The sequence below is a fragment of the Hypanus sabinus genome, chromosome 11, assembly GCF_030144855.1.
Source record: "Hypanus sabinus isolate sHypSab1 chromosome 11, sHypSab1.hap1, whole genome shotgun sequence".
NCBI lineage: Eukaryota > Metazoa > Chordata > Chondrichthyes > Myliobatiformes > Dasyatidae > Hypanus > Hypanus sabinus.
This window is the reverse complement of record NC_082716.1, coordinates 77,365,892-77,382,066: the sequence shown is the minus strand read 5'-3', so window position 1 is coordinate 77,382,066 and position 16,175 is coordinate 77,365,892. Positions and strand designations below refer to the sequence as shown.

Sequence of the window (16,175 nt, the reverse complement as noted above, 5' to 3'; positions counted from 1 at the left end):
GAGGGGAATTTCAGTGCTTTGTGACTCTGCATGATATCAGAGCTATTCACTGAACCCTCGGAAAAACTTTAAAAGCCGGGTGAATCAGTAGCCTTTGCCTGGTCCCTGAACCACAATAGTTGCTTTTATGTAACAGTATAAGTTACTCTTACATATTGTTGGCTCTTCAGTTTAATAACTGTGGCATTTTTGAATTGTCTTTGATGTACCCTGTAGAGGAAGAAAAAAATAAAACATGTGTTCACCTTTTATTTACAGGCATCACGTGGGTGCTGGTGTACAGAACTGACAAATACAAACGGCTAAAAGCTGAAGTGGAAAAACAGAGCAAGAAGTGTAAGTATTAAACAATAAAAAATAGAAAATGCTGGGAATATACAGCAGGTTAAGCAGCATAGATACGAGAAAGAGAATAACTTCTTAATTGAGGTGATTCTTCAATCAGATGCTTTTATTTGGAGTTAGGAAAAGTTAGAAATAAAAATGTTTTAAATTGCAGATGAGTGGGTAGAGAGAGCAAAAGTCTAATTAAATAACTCAGAGATTGTGATGCAGTAACGGTGGTCTGAAAGAGATGGTGAAGGCTTGTCAATTGTAATTGATCGGTTTGAAAAATGATACAAGTAGGTGCTGGAGGAGGCTGCAGATGCTGGAACCTGGAGCTACAAGCGATGATCTGAGGAGAAATGTGGGTCAAGCAACATCTATGGGAAGTTGTCAATGTTCTGGGTCGAATCCTGGCATCAGAATTTATTGGAGACGAAAGATAGAGGGGAGGAAAAAATTACTGGAAATTGGAAATAAAAGATAATGCTGGAAATATCCAGCAAATTAAGTAGATGGTCAAGGGAAAATAAATTAATATTCTAGATTTATGCTCTGTCATCAGAACTAGCCAGTTCAAAATCAGCTGTGCTGCGCTTAACTACATTTTTATAAATGTATATGTATATGTTTTTTGCAGGAAATGATAGATTCATCATTTCCTGTTTTTGCAGGAAATGATAGATTCATCATTTCCTGTATCTCATACCTAATGTTACTTCCCAGTTTTTCTTCCTGAAGCCTAGTTGGTAATCTTTGCTCTGTGTCACCCTGATAGCATTGCTGAGCATTGGATATTCAGTGCTGTTGTGTTTGTAGGTACAAGCAGGTACGTTTAATGCTGGGCACTTTGCAACAGCTAATGTACAATGTGCTAACTGTTTTGTTCAACTAATTTCATCATAGCATCACTCTACATGAGGGCTGACGAGTAAAATTCTAAGTGCTTATATCATATTTAATGTTTAGTTAAATGTTTAATGTTCAGTATTTAGTTAATTCTGCAGTTATATGTGGTCTAGCATACTTTGTTAAAATGAATCTGTAAAGTCGGTTTAAGAAGTAAAAATTTTTCAGCCATCCATTCACACTAAGCCTATACAATCCCATTCTATTCTCTCTATGTTTCTGTTAACATTTCACATGACCTTCCTCCCCTCCCCCCCACCCCAGTTCCTCAGGGTCAGAATTGAACAGCCAGGGTCTTTGAAAGTTGGAGGCAGCAGTCCTTCTAGCTGTGCAACCCTAGTTCTTGGTATTTTTTATTCTGAGAAAGTGGCACCAGGATGTCTTGAATTACTGCCCTCTATGTTACTCTATGTAGTGCCAGAAGTGGCATCACTAGTGGTGTCACTTGAAGTATCACTGTTTTTAAAGGCTTCTGAGGAACTTGGAAGCTGATAGTTTTCTCACGCCATTGTTGGTCCAGGCATTCTCTGGATGGTAATATTCATGAGAGAAATGCTGCTGAAATGAATTGCCACAGTTCATCCCATAAATTATTCACAGCTGCAATGCACTGCTAATTCAAGGCATATTCATTAACAGGGGTACCCATCAAATAAACTATTAAAATGTAAAATTCTCAGGTAAAACGCAGTTTGCTTAAATCATGCATGATAGAGACTTTAAATAGTGAAGATATGACATAAACACTTGACCTCACAATTTACCTGATCATTGCACCTAATGGTCTACATGCTCTGCACTTTGTATGTACCAATGCATTTTGCATTTAGCTATTGTTTTTCCCTTGTACTACCTTAGAGTACTTGTGTTCTGAAATGATTTTTATACACGTTCCCCCCCCCCCCCCCCACACCTATAAGGAGTTTGTACGTTCTCCCCATGACTGAATGGGTTTCTTCCAGGTGCTCCGGTTTCCCCTCACGGTCCAAAGACGTACTGGTCAGTAAGTTAATTGGTCATTGTAAATAGTCCAGTGATGAGGCTAGGATTAAATCGACGATTGCAAGGTGGCGTGGTGCAATGGGCTGGAAGGATCTACTCCACCCTATGTCTTGATCAATAAATAAATGCCTTGCAAAACAAAGTTTTTCTCTGTATCTTGGTGCATGTGACAATAATAAACCAACTAATAATAAAACCAAATAATAACAAGTTTTCAATCTCAGCCTTGCTTTTGTAGGTATATTGTTGAAATGGTGAATTTAATTCCATTCTTACTCAGAGCAATCCTAAAATTAATGGTGAAGGAGTTAATAACATGTTTCTTTGTAAGTTTTAGGAAATTGACTTTTTAATTTTGTATTTGTGCAATATGAATATTATCTTGTCAATTAACGCTGCATGGATATTAGTATTAAATAGGAACATAATGGGGGTAGTTTGTTGTCCACTTAATTCAATTTCTGGTGATTATGATTTGTTTTATTATTTTCTTTCTCAACAGTAGAAAAGAAGAAAGAATCTATTACAGAATCTGCAGGGAGGCAACAAAAGAAAAAAATAGGTAATTATCAGCACAGTATCTCAAGGTGATAGTTTCACTTTTAAAGAATTTTCTTACAATTCAAAATATGAGAAATTTCACAAACAAAGAAAATTAGTTTGTCTTCTTACTATTCTGTGAGTGACTGTTCCTCCAGATTGTTTTCAGTGGGGTTGTACAGCAGGCAGTTTCTATCCTAAATTGGAGGATATCAGTGCTGTGCTGTAAGGTGTTGTGCATTTTAGAGATGCTCTTCTTCACACCACTGTTGTAACACATGGTTATTTGAGTTATGGTTGCCTTCCTGTCAACTTGAATCAATGTGGCCATTTCTCTGCAGATCTCTCTCGTTAACAAGGCATTTCACCCATGGAACTTGTTGTGTATGTGGCCTGGTTACACAACTATGCTATTAGTAAAAACGCTGGAGACAGAAACTAAGTTTCATGGTTCTTTTACTGGTAGAGTCCGAACCTGACACACACGTACAGATCAATATGCGCTTAATGGCGCATGCGACGACATGTTACTAAAACATAAAGTAGTCCCTTATTATAATGTAGGCTATACAGTACACTCCTCCCCTTTTATTTTAATAGTGTATCAACTTTTTTTTTGCTGGGCACTATGCTAAACAAATATGTTTACTAGCTTTGCATATGTAGCCCTGTTTGCCACAGTTTCTGCATTCTTTGTCTTTAAACCAACAGTCCTCAGGATCATGTGACATTGTTCCTACAATGGTAACATTTCTTTCCTTCATTTCTGTTCACTGACATTATATTTGTAGCATATTCCAGAAATTTTTGTTGTATCTCCAAAGCACCCCATGCTGCTGTTTCCAAGGATTTTGCAATGTTCAGTGCCTTCTCTAATGTAAGGTCTTTTTCACACAGGAGCTTCTGTGTGGTTTCACAGTGCATGCCACACAATAACCTGTCCCTCAATGCATCTGATAGACCTGCTCCAAATTGACAATTTTCTGATAATTTGCACAATTCAGCACAATATTCAGAAATGCTTTCATTTTTGCTCTGATTCTGTTTGTGAAATTTAAATCTTTCAGCAATGACCAGTGGTTTGGGGTTTAAATGCTGTTGGAGATTGTCTACATTATTTGCTTGAATGTTTTGTCAGCTGGCTTTTCAGGGGTTAACAAGCTCTGTAGCCGCCCTTATGTTTTTACTCATGTAACACTGAGTCCACACTAGACCAGATAATTTTGAAAATGCTGGTTTCATGTAAAATCGATAGGCATCCACACTATGCGTTTTAAAAAATATCTCTATCCGCATTGAAACAGTGATTACGGCGAATCTCCTCCTCCTGCGCATGCGCAGGACACATCTACTGAAAACAAGCGACATGTTTGGTGTCGAATCTTGCCATAAAAGTGCGGGTTTGTGTAGTTACAGACTAGAAAAGCTTAAAACGATGGACAGCTGTTAGCTTTCGCACAGGAGAACTTAAAAGTTAAAAAAAAAACAAATACTGGAGCATATAGAGGCAACTGACAGGGAGTTCACAGACAGATTGACCTGGCTGACAACGAACATTGAAAAACTGACTAATTCTGTTGCATTAATAAAGCACCTTGTTAAATGTATAAAACATGTCTGCATCAGTGTTATCTTATATTTCCATACAATGTTGCGTTAGGCTGTTACACATCTATTGTCAGAGAAGTTCTTGCATAAATAGGTAAACCACCTTCATACGAGCAAGGACAGAAAACAGGGCAAAGTGAGTATACTTATTTATTCAGTAAGTTATGGGTCAAAGTATTTGGTGAGTACATTTCTAACTCTTCTGGCGTCAGTTTTGTTGCTGTTTGTTCTGAAATTGTTAGGTTGCGTTCAAGAAAACAATGAAATAGCGCGCTGCTGTCTGACAGCGTTTTCAGAAGTCTCTGAAGTCTGGTTACTCCATCCACACTGATCCGGCCAATCTGGCGTTTTCAAAAATACACACTTTGGAGAGCGTTTCTGAAAAGCTCCAGTTTCGGGGGATGAAAAAGCCATTTTATTGTGGACAAAGGGTAATAACGAAGAGAAAAAGCTTCGGTTACGGATTTATCCGGCGTAGTGTGGACATAGCCTCAGTAAGATGCTGGCTTTCTTTTCATTATTAACACAGTTAGCATCACAATATAACTCCACTCATTCAATGTAAGTTACCCAGTTTTCAATACTTCTATCGAATGCTCATCTGATCACCATCTTTGTTATGTTAATTTAGCCCCATTTTTCCCTGTTTTCTTTTTTTTAGCTAGCTCCTTGCAGTCACTGCACGTTCCACTTGATTCGTGTGTACTTTTTGCTAGCGCCACAAGGGCACTCTGTCTAGATGCCATGTTGCTCCTTTTCATCTCCCTTCTCTCTCTTCTCCGAGTGTTGTTATCAACTAAAACACGGCGTTCCGATAAGATGTAGGTTCATAATTCTCATCACCAATTTGTTGTGTACATGGCCTGGTTACACAGCTATGTTATTAATAAGAATGTTGGAGACGGGAACAAAGTTTCATAGTTCTTTTGCTGGTAGAGTCCGAACTTGACACACATGTACAGATCAATATGCACCTAATAGCGCATGCAACGATGTATTACTAAAACATAAAGTAGTCCCTTATTATAATGTAGGCTATACGGTACAGAACTGTTGCCCACTGGATGCTTTCTTTTGTTTTTCCACACCATTCTTTGTAAACTTGAGAGACTTTTACATGTGAAATCCCAAGAGATCTGCCATTTCTGAGATACTGTATCACCCAGTCTGTCATCAACAATCATTTCACAGTCAAAGTCACTTAGATCACATTTCTTTACCATTCTCATCTTTGGTCTGAACAACAAATGAATCTTTTGACCATGTCTGCAGGCTGTTATGCATTGAGTTTCTGTCACATGATTGGCTGATTACATATTTGCATTAATGAGCAGGTGTTCCTACTGAAGTGGCCATTGGGTGTAATAGACAAAATGGAAATATGCAGGAATTTATATATGACCCTATCCTTTTTGATATTATTTTCAGAAAGACAAGAAGAAAAACTAAAAAATAATAATCGGGATCTTTCCATGGTAAGTTCATTTCACTTTCAAATGACAACATACAGATTATGTTGGTTCATAGAAAATGTAACCATTTCATTTTGGAGAATATCCATCTGCACAATCTGCTAATTATACATTTTGTTTGTTTAATTGTGCTTTATTAACACTGGAAACTGTAACAATGAATCGTAATGAAAGAAATACAGCAAGGACTCTTTGAGATTATATTCCATGTTGTAATTTAAACAGAAGCATTTTCCATATAAAAGTTGTAGGGCCCATATGTCCAAAGATAAATTGGCGCATATTTTTCCCAATATATGCCCTATTTGTGACAGATGTAATGCAGAAGTGGCTACTCTAACCCATATGTTTTGGGCATGTGTAAGTTTAAATAATTTGTGGAGGGATGTATTTAGAATATTATCTAAAGCAGGGGTGTCAAACTCATTTTAGGTCACGGGCCGGATTGGGCAAAATGCAGCTTCATGCGGGCCGGATCAGTCGGGCGCGTGCGAACGCAGCTTTCATTGCCTCCGTTTTTTCAGCCTGTTCTCATGTGTCTCAGTCTCTGCTATAACTACAAAGTGTTTCACTTCACAAATTCCGTTTCTTATGAAGAAGACTGCTGAGCAAGCATTATTTTTATGATTGGTATTAACTTACAATCATAGACTTCATATCGCCGGGCCATTAATAATTAAAATAATAGATCTATCTAAAATGATCTCGTGGGCCGGATATAATTGTATGCCGGGCCGGATATGGCCCGCGGGCCTTGAGTTTGACACCTATGCTCTAAAGTTATAGATATGGATGTTCAACCTAATCCACACAGCAATTTTTGGGATTTTTCCAGAGGAAGCAAGCAAAGTGTCTGCTCCGCCCAACATGTGATAGCTTTTTCAACTTTACCGGCTAGGGGAGCTATTTTGTTACACTGGAAAGAATCTAACTCACCTACTGTTTTCTATTGGCTCTCCTCCATTATGTCATGTCTAAGCTTGGAGAAAATTAGAAGCTGGACATTTGATACATCCTTTGATTTTGAACAAGTCAATATTTTCACATGATTTAATGTACCTTTATTTATTTATTTTTCTTTATTCCCTTTGGAGAATATCCTTATCCATGAAGGTTCGGAGATGACTGGAAGGATGTATTTTTTTTCCTCTTTTTTTTAAGTTTATCCTCAATTGGACTGCCCAATCTTTCTTTTTCTTTTTTCTTTTTTTCTTTTGCTTTTTTTGTTTCAGTTTAGTTAGTGGGGTTTTTCTTTCTCTATCGATAAAATTTCTAATCTTTTTTTATGATTGCTATGAGGAGTTGTAGTTTCCTTTTGACCATTGTATATATAACAGCATAATATTTACTTATTTGATTTTGACATTATATACTTTCTGTTTTTATTATTGCTGTTTATATGTCTTTTATATTATCTACTTGTTAAACTCCTCTTTTAATTTGTATATTCTTTATTTGAAAATCAATAAAAAAAAGATTTTAAAAATGTTGTAATTAATCTAATCAGCATGGAATCAGTCTCCAAACTAATATATAGTTCTTTAGAAATTACTTAATTATTTGTTAATAATTTTCATGCTTTTGTTAGGTCCGAATGAAGTCGATGTTTGCTATTGGATTCTGTTTCACTGCTTTAATGGGCATGTTTAATTCTATGTGAGTATTCCCAAAGCAAATTCCTGCTTTTGAGTTGGTAATCTTTTGTAGTTAAACAAATTGTTACAAATCTGTTTAAGAATCAGGAAACTGATTTTTATTTGTGTATTTTTCAGAATAGACAGCCTTGGCATTGCAGAATTTTATAATAGATAACTGTTGAAGTCAGTTTCTGCTTTACTCTTTATGTTACTCAATACTACCTTTGCAAAGTTAACTTTAGTACTCTAGGTAGCAAAATATCAGTTGATATCACTTTGCCTTGATTTGATAATTTCGTAGACAATTTGTCGACATATGATATTCACTAAACTTCAGATGAGAGATTTCATTTATTCTATTAATATGTAATCATTTTATTAAAAGTACAGTGGACTCCAGTTAATTGAGGCACAACAGGACCAGTACATTTTGGCCCAATTAAGTGACTGCCCCAATAGGCTGAATTTTCATGGAAATAGTAAAAAGGTATTAAAAAAGATGTACTACTGTTTAACTGAGTAATAATTAATGTATTTAAATGAAACGCAGAACAAATTGGAAGACTACCAATACCTCTACAGTATGATAGAATTGTGTATTAGTTCCTAATGGTCATCAGTGGAGGAAATCACCTGCCGTGTAAAGGACAATATCAGCACAGACACCTAGTGCAGATAATGGACTGCCTTGAAACAATGCTTTAGACAATTGCATCCTCCAAATTTTCATTTTCATTGTAACATTCAATGTTAACACCTTCAATTTATTTGTAATTCCTAACTTGCTGAAGTAATGAAATCATTTCACTTTCACTCTCGGCTGTTTCTGGCATCTCCAAGCCTGAATGCTTGAAACAGTGGTGAACAAAACAGTTCTGAATTGTCTGACCGTTCATTCTCACCAACTACCAGTGACAAAAATCACTGCTTTTTGAACATAAGCACATGCAACTTATGCTATTTAAAAACTGTACACTCTGTATAGTGTCTAATGGCCATGCAACTTCACGTGACTGATGCTAGTTAGAAACTGTTTGGTGACAGTCTCCTGTCCCATTTAAGTGGCACAGTATCCCAAGTAAACAAAAGGTATACTGGCTACTTTCCTGATTTAATTTTTGTTTTTTAAGAACTGACTCAAATAAACAGCTGCCCTGATTAACCAATTGCCCAATTAAGTGGAATCTACTGTGTTCAAAATGATTGCTGCTGCTATTGGATTTATAAATGAGATTATGTTGTTATTGCTGAAAACACAAAGAATATATGCAGGCATCTGGAGTTATTGGTTTGCTTGTAGTACCCAGTGATACAGATTTATATGGACAGCAAAACCACAGGTATTTTAAGCATCTGACTTTCAATTGCTGCAATGGCTAGTTTACAAACGTCTTTCAAATAATTATTGTGTCAGTTATGTAAGTACAGAATCAGTTATATTAAAGCAGTCTCAGCAACTGAGTCAGCTTCAGTGACATGTTTCAAATTTTCATTTCATCTTGCATGAGTTTGCAAAATTGAAAGGTGAGACAACCCTGATGATCATTGAATTTTTTCCAGTGATTTTCCTCTATTTGCGTACTTATTCCTGGAGCTTTTGTGGCTTTAGTCCTTTCCTTTTTCATTAAATGCTGGATCATTGGGAAATAATTCTTATGATCTTGAAATGGTCCTCATTTAATATAGTATGCTTTATTACCTAAAGCCATTCTGTGTCAAACAGCCAAATATTTTACAATAGAATTCTCAAATGGAAAATATTTGACTACCTCTGCAACCTGTGTAATATGGTGCAGGTTGTAAATTTCTACATGCCAATCATGTTTTGTTAATCATTGTACATCGTGGGAGGCATCCATTGGTCAGGGTCAACCATGGATGTTGTATCCTAGCTGTCTAGATACGCAAGCCAGGTCAGTGAACTATAGAGAACAAGCTGTTGCCCATGTAGCTTGCTCCACCTCTCCATGTATCTGACGAGCCCAAAGGAACCATTTAGACTGATACAGATTAGCACGAGTGGTGTCACAGGAGTTGCCAGTCAATGTTGGAACTCAACATAGGACTGCCTTAGGGACTCCTGTTCTGATTTTTCCCTTGGGGTTTACTCACAAAGGTTTCCCCATGAGCGGGTACAGTCACAAGGCAGTGGATGTTTGAGATCAGAGTGTTCCTTCTCCTAGATGAGCTGCCGACCAAGGCTGATGAGCCCCATCTGCCCAAAACAAGGTGTAGGTAACCCATCTTTACCCCTACTCCCTTCAGTAGAACCCATTCCATCGGGCTTAGTAGCTAAGCTACATTTGATGGCCAGGAGCTGGACTTAGTTGTCAGGGTATTTGAGGTGCATGCCATTGGGAGCAATTACCAGCCTCCTCCCCTGGCTAAACAACTTTAAGTATATAGTAAATAATAGATGTTACATTTAGCTCCTGCTTTTAGTTCACCAATCCATGAAGGTTCTCCCACAGATGTAAAGGTGTAACTCACATTTATGAGCAGGAAGAAATTTAGATTGTTGTGATATTTTGAACGTGGGCTGCTGCTAAAAGTACTGATAAGTGGAAATCAGTAAATGATTCCATATCAAATTGTGTACAACAGCTTGTATGATTTAGCTTGGCTTTTAACATGAAACCCTGTTAACATGAAATAGTTGTTGCATTTAAGAACATTGTTTCATATCAGAAATTTCTGAAGTTTTCTGTTAGTGACCTTGAACTTTTAACTTTTGCCATTCCTAAGAGAGCAGCTATTGCAATAACTGAAACAAGAGATTCTAGTAATAGAAATGGAAATTGCTTGGTAAGGAAATTATGATAAAACTTCAAGGTCAAGTTCACTTATGAAGGATCTTTGACCTAAATCTTTAAGTGTTTCTCTTTTCATAGATGCCGCCTGACATGCTGAGTATTTTTAAGCATATTCTGTTTTTATTTCAGGTTTTCTTTGTCTAGTTTTGACATTTAATGCCATATACTATTGTTCTCCTGCACCATAATTTTTCAATGGGGCACTTTTGAACAGAAACCCATCTGGGTCAGGCATATAAGTATCAAGGCTCCAAGAGCTGATCAGAGGCTGATAACCCTGCAGTGAGTGAAATGCCTCCTCATATCCCTTTCACCATCTACACAGCACAAATCAAAAGAGTGATGGAATACTTTCCACTTGTGCAGAGAGTTGAAGATAGATTGAGTGAGAACGGGTTTGGCAGACAGAGTATAACATTGGTAAATGCAAGGTCATCCACTTTGGAAGGAAATGTAGAAGATTAGGCTATTATTTAAATGAATGCAATGTGCTATTATGCAGCAGGACTTGGTACACACATTTATTAAGTTGGCTTGCAGGTGCAGTAGGTTGTTCGACACCCAAACTCAAGTTCCAATAAATGTGTCTTTTTGAATGCAAAATCAACTTTGCAGAGGCAGCTCAGAGCTATGAAAGACCAGTGATGGACGAACAGGGCCAAGGAGTTACAAGCCTTCGCTGACTGTAATCACTCAAGAAGTTTCTATGAAGCAATCAAGGTTGTGTATGGTCCATCAAAACAAGGCATCTCACAACTCCTGAGCATGGACAGTATATCCATCTTCACATCCATCAGAGCACATGAAAGGATGGCAAGAACACTTCCACAAGCTGCTGAATAGACCAGGAACCATCACCGAAGAAGCACTGGGCAGAGCACACCCTCGACCCATACTGTTTGAGCTAGATGCTCCCCCTACTCTTCACGAGGTCATCAAACAGCTAAAACCCAACAAAGCACTAGGGTCTGACGGTATCGCAGCCGAGATCTACCAGTACGGTGGTAACACACTGACATCATGCCTGCACCAACTGTTCACAAAGTTGTGGGGAGCTGCAGAACTACCACAAGACTTCAAAGACACATCAATCGTGACCATCTACAAGAACAAAGGAGACGAGAGACTGCAACAATTACCGTGGCATCTCTCTTCTGTCAGTTGCTGGAAAATGCCTCGCGAAGGTCATCCTTAGACGCATGGTGTCCAACATCAGTGACAACATCCTTTCAAAAGCTATTGTGGTTTTCGAACAGGCCGTAGTACAGTGGACATGATCTTCTCACTGAGGCAGCTCCAAGAGAAATATGCTGAGCAGCAGAGAAGTCTCTATGTCACATTTGTTGATCTAACCAAAGTGTTTGACGCTGTTGGCAGAGGTGTGCTACCAAAATTCGGTTGCCCCCCCCACCATGCCTAACCAGCATCATTCGTCAGTTCCGTGAAGGCATGGAAGGTTGTATCAACATGTGTGGAGAGTTGTCAGACCTATTTCCCATCAGCACGGTGTAAAACAGGGTTGTGTTTTGGCTCCTGCTCTGTTTGCACTGTTCTTCAGGATGCCACATCAGACCTGAAATCAGGGGTCTTCCTACAAACGAAGGTTGATGGCGGCTCCTCAACCTCGCAAGGCTGAGAGCAAAAACAAAAGTCAGGGACATTGTGGCGCATGAGCTACAGTTTGCTGATGACTGTGCACTGGTTGCCCACTCTCTCGAAGACTTACAGGAGATCGCCAGTGCAGACAAAAGCCTCAGACTGACAATCAGCCTGAAAAAGACGGAAGTTTTGTACTAACCGGCTCCTGGCTTAAGCTACAAAGAACCAACTGTCCTCATTGATGATACTTGTCTCAATGCTAGTTTCTACCTGGGCAGCATAATAGCAACCTTGGCTTCTCTAGATGTAGAGATTGAGTCAAGAACCAGAAAAGCCTGCTTTGCCTTTGGTCAGCTGAAAGATCGAGTTTGGTCACAGAACATCAGGTTGGCCACCAAGTGCAAGGTATACAGGGCCATTGTCATATCAGCCTTGCTATACGGATGTGAGATGTGGTGCCCATATCAGAGTCACTTACGCCAGCTTGACCAACTGCAGCAGTGTCACCTACGTTGATGAAGATCACCTGGTGAGACAAGGTCTCTCGAGCCAGAATGCCAGCAGTTTCAACCTTGGCGATGTCAGCCCAACTGCGCTGGGCAGGACATGTTGTCGGAATGCCCGACAGAAGACTGCCCAAGGACATCTTGTACGGCCAACTGTCCAGTGGTATCTGAAAACGAGGAGGCCAGCGACTATGGTACAAGGATGTTCTGCACAGGAGCCTCAAGAAAGCTGACACTGTCCCATCAACATGGGAGGATCTGGCTCAAGATTGCTCACAGTGGAGGGACGCCATTAAAAAAGGTGTGGACGCTGCTGTGAACAAGCTCAAAGAAACAACAGAGGAAAGGCATAGGGAGCGCCACAACGGAGCTTCTGCCCCTGCTGCCCCTCCAGGCCTCACCTGCCAAGTATGTGGCAAGCAGTGCCTGTCAAGGATCAGCCTGTACAGCCACTCCAGGACGCACATATCAAACCCCACTAACTGACTGAAAGGAACCATCATCAATTAAAACCAGCATATAAAGTGGAGATCCTATTGGATGGATAGCCAGAGAGAGAGAGAGAGAGCAGTAGGTTGTTAAGAAGGCAAATGAAATGTTGGCCTTGTTTGCTAAAGGGATTGAATTTCAAATCAGGAGGTTATGCTGCAGCTCTTCAGGGTACTGGTGAGGTTGCACATAGACTGCTGCGTGCAGTTCTGGTCTCCTTTCTCAAGAATAAAAAGGGATCGTACAGAAACATAAAATAATGAAAGGCATAGATAAGATAGAGGCAGAAAAGTTTACACTGCTACGTGAGAGTAGAACTAGAGGACTTGGCCTCAATATTTGGAGGAATACTTTGAGGACTGAGATTAGGAGGAACTACTTTTTCTAGAGAGTGAATCTGTTAAATTCTCTGCCCAGGGAAGCAGTAGAGTCTACCTCATCGAATATATTTAATACACACTTAGATAGATTTTTGCATATTAGGGGAATTGAGATATATGAGGAAAAGGCAGGTAAGGTGGAGCTGAGTCTGTGACTAGATCAGCCATGATCTTATTGAGTGATGGTGCAAGGTTAACAGACAAGTGGCATGCTTCTGCTTAAGTTCTTATGTTGTATGGATGATAGCAGCAGCAGGAATTCTCAAGAAGTTCAACTCTATTTTGTAAAACTCAAATCTGACTGGCATCATTACTCAAGCTAAACATTCATTCCCTCTGCAGTAGTTACGTGTGTGCATCTTCAACTTGTCCTTTCTTCTCTGAGAGTATTTCCAAAGACATGGTATTTACTTTCAAGAAGGACAAGAAAAGCAAATGATTGGGACAAAACTGATTGCAGGTTCCCCTCCAATTTGCATATTCTGCTGACTTGGAAGTATATTGTCTTTTTTCCCATACCACTGGTACTGATACTTACGTGACCGGTGTAGTTGAGTTTCTTGCTTAAGGTGTCCCTGCAGGATACTTATGGTGAGATGATAGCAGTCTTGGAACTTCCAACGTAATAGCACTCTACCTTCACCAGAAGCACTGTAAGTGATTGATGACAGCAGCTAATCTCCACTTTATATGCTGCTTTTAATTGTGTCCAGATTACAAAAAATCTGGACATAATCTGAGTGTGGTCATGAACCAGAGCATCAGTAGTATCTTTATTTGATAAGCTTTAGAGAAATAAACATTTAGAGTGAGAAATGGCACAGAATTGGGACTTTCCCTAAACTGATTGTATGGAACGATAGGGTATATTTATAGTATGTTTCTTTTATTTGCTTTCTCTTTGGAGGTTGATTTGACTTTGTTTGATTTCCTATGTGATTATTTCATTTTTAGTCAAAGCTTGACGATCATTAATATGAAATGACACTACCCACTCATCTGAGATTGGATATTTTCATGAGAGGACTTGACAAACTTTTGTCAAGTTTGAGATTGGATTCTCTTTGAATTTAATCTCAACATCCTATTTTAATAAGGGATTGTGAATTCAAACTCTTACACATAATGTTAACTTTAGAAAAATAATATTTCTTGTACCTTGTAAAACTTTATTTTTGTAAATTTCATTTGTATTATACAATTGGCTTTCTTTATTCCCTTTCCTTTGCAATACTTTCACTCCTTTCTTTGCTTCCCTGTATTTTTGTAAAGTACAAGAAATAAGGACAAGAATTTACGTAAGGAAAAATGAAGTTGATTTTTTTTTACTTTTACATTTTTTCAATACTTGATAGGTCTTCTCAAGTGTTTCTTCTTTGTAGCATCAAATAAGCTCTCATCCACGTGTTGATTCTTCATGTGGCATGCTTTTGTTGTCATTGATTATATTTTCATGGGATAAATAGAATGGAACTAGCTGGCTTGCTCAGTGGTTTTCAGTTTATTTGATCACCATTGCTAGAAATTTTGAATGATCTTGTTTTCTCTTCCTGTCTTTTTGTGAACTCAGGGACATGGAAAAGTAGATCAGTTAACATCAAGTAAGTTAGAATGAGGAACTCTGCAACTTCAGTCAGTGGTTCAAAACATCTTCCATTCTGAGCCACATTGTAGATCTTCCTTTGTTCTCCATAACAAACAATGCCCGTGTAATGTTTTGATATCAGCTGATTAATTAGTTGCCTGTTGTTCATATATGTCAGGATTTCCAAATATTTACAATAATTAAGTATTAGTTCCTTTGAATGAATGACATGACATGTGAGAACAATAATGAATCCCTTGTGAAAGGTGCATTGTTTGACTGTGAATTTTCGAAGTAGTTAATGCTTCAGGACAAATGACTTAAGAATAATTAGATTTTATTGCTATTATTTTTATTGTAGTATATTTGGGCTCAGATGATACAGGATCTGGGCTCCAGCTGGAGCACGGTAACAAGAAGTGTTCAACTGCATGTGCTAACCTGATCCGAATGAATCAACTCTCCATAACTGAGTCCTTCCTTAATGCATAATGGGCATTTGGTGGTGGCTTCTGATAACCTGCTTACAAAGGCTTTTGAATTACTTTATATGTCTGTAATAATCATGGCTATTTCAAATAGCCGTAAAAAATTAAATATAAAGTTCTAAACATCCAGTTGGGAACATCCTAGAAGTCCCAAAAGTTAGAAACAATCTGCTAACCATTTTACAGCCAGTGACCTCATTCAAATGAATGGAATCATATTGTGGCTGCAGTGAAGTTGGTAGATATACACTTGGTACAGAGGAGAAGACTAGATGTGTTGACATCTGACCTCTAGTTTATTTCTGACTTTCAAAATTCAATGAACAGGAGTTGACTAGAAAGGTTGACATATAGCTGACAGTTTTCTACAGAACCACCAGATGATCTGGCCCTTTATGCAACAGTTTTTCTGAGTATGTGTGAAGTGTATCCATAGGTTCCTTCATGTTTTTGCCACAGCTATACAATTTTCAAAAACTATTTTTAATGTGTTAGTATGTTTTGAATAAGTTTGAGTGGAGAATGGTTTCTCTTTCTCTCCAAAACTGAGTTTAATAGTAACACTAATTCATTCCAGTCACAATTCTAAACTAGGTACTTCCAGTTGAATTCAATGCCAATGTATCTGACATACCGTAAATTCCGGACTATAAGCCGCTACTTTTTTCCCACGCTTTGAACACTGCGGCCTATACTACGGTGCAGCTAATGCATGTTATTTTTTTCATGCCGTCAAAAACATTTTGCCTCGTAACAGTAGACCAATAAAATTGATGAGTAGTTCACAGAGGTCCAATGAAATTGTACGATAAATCAAGCGCAC

At 38.4% G+C, this 16,175-nt stretch overlaps 1 protein-coding gene across 1 annotated transcript in view; it reads left to right on the top strand.

Annotated features, from left to right (window-relative positions):
- tmco1 (transmembrane and coiled-coil domains 1) overlaps window positions 1-16,175 on the top strand; it is a 29,845-nt gene that overhangs the window by 3,914 nt on the left and 9,756 nt on the right. The window contains exons 2-5 of the mRNA XM_059984776.1: window positions 259-336; window positions 2,738-2,797; window positions 5,812-5,858; window positions 7,444-7,511. Of these exons, the coding sequence (XP_059840759.1) occupies window positions 259-336; window positions 2,738-2,797; window positions 5,812-5,858; window positions 7,444-7,511 (253 nt within the window). The remainder of the gene's footprint in view (window positions 1-258; window positions 337-2,737; window positions 2,798-5,811; window positions 5,859-7,443; window positions 7,512-16,175) is intronic.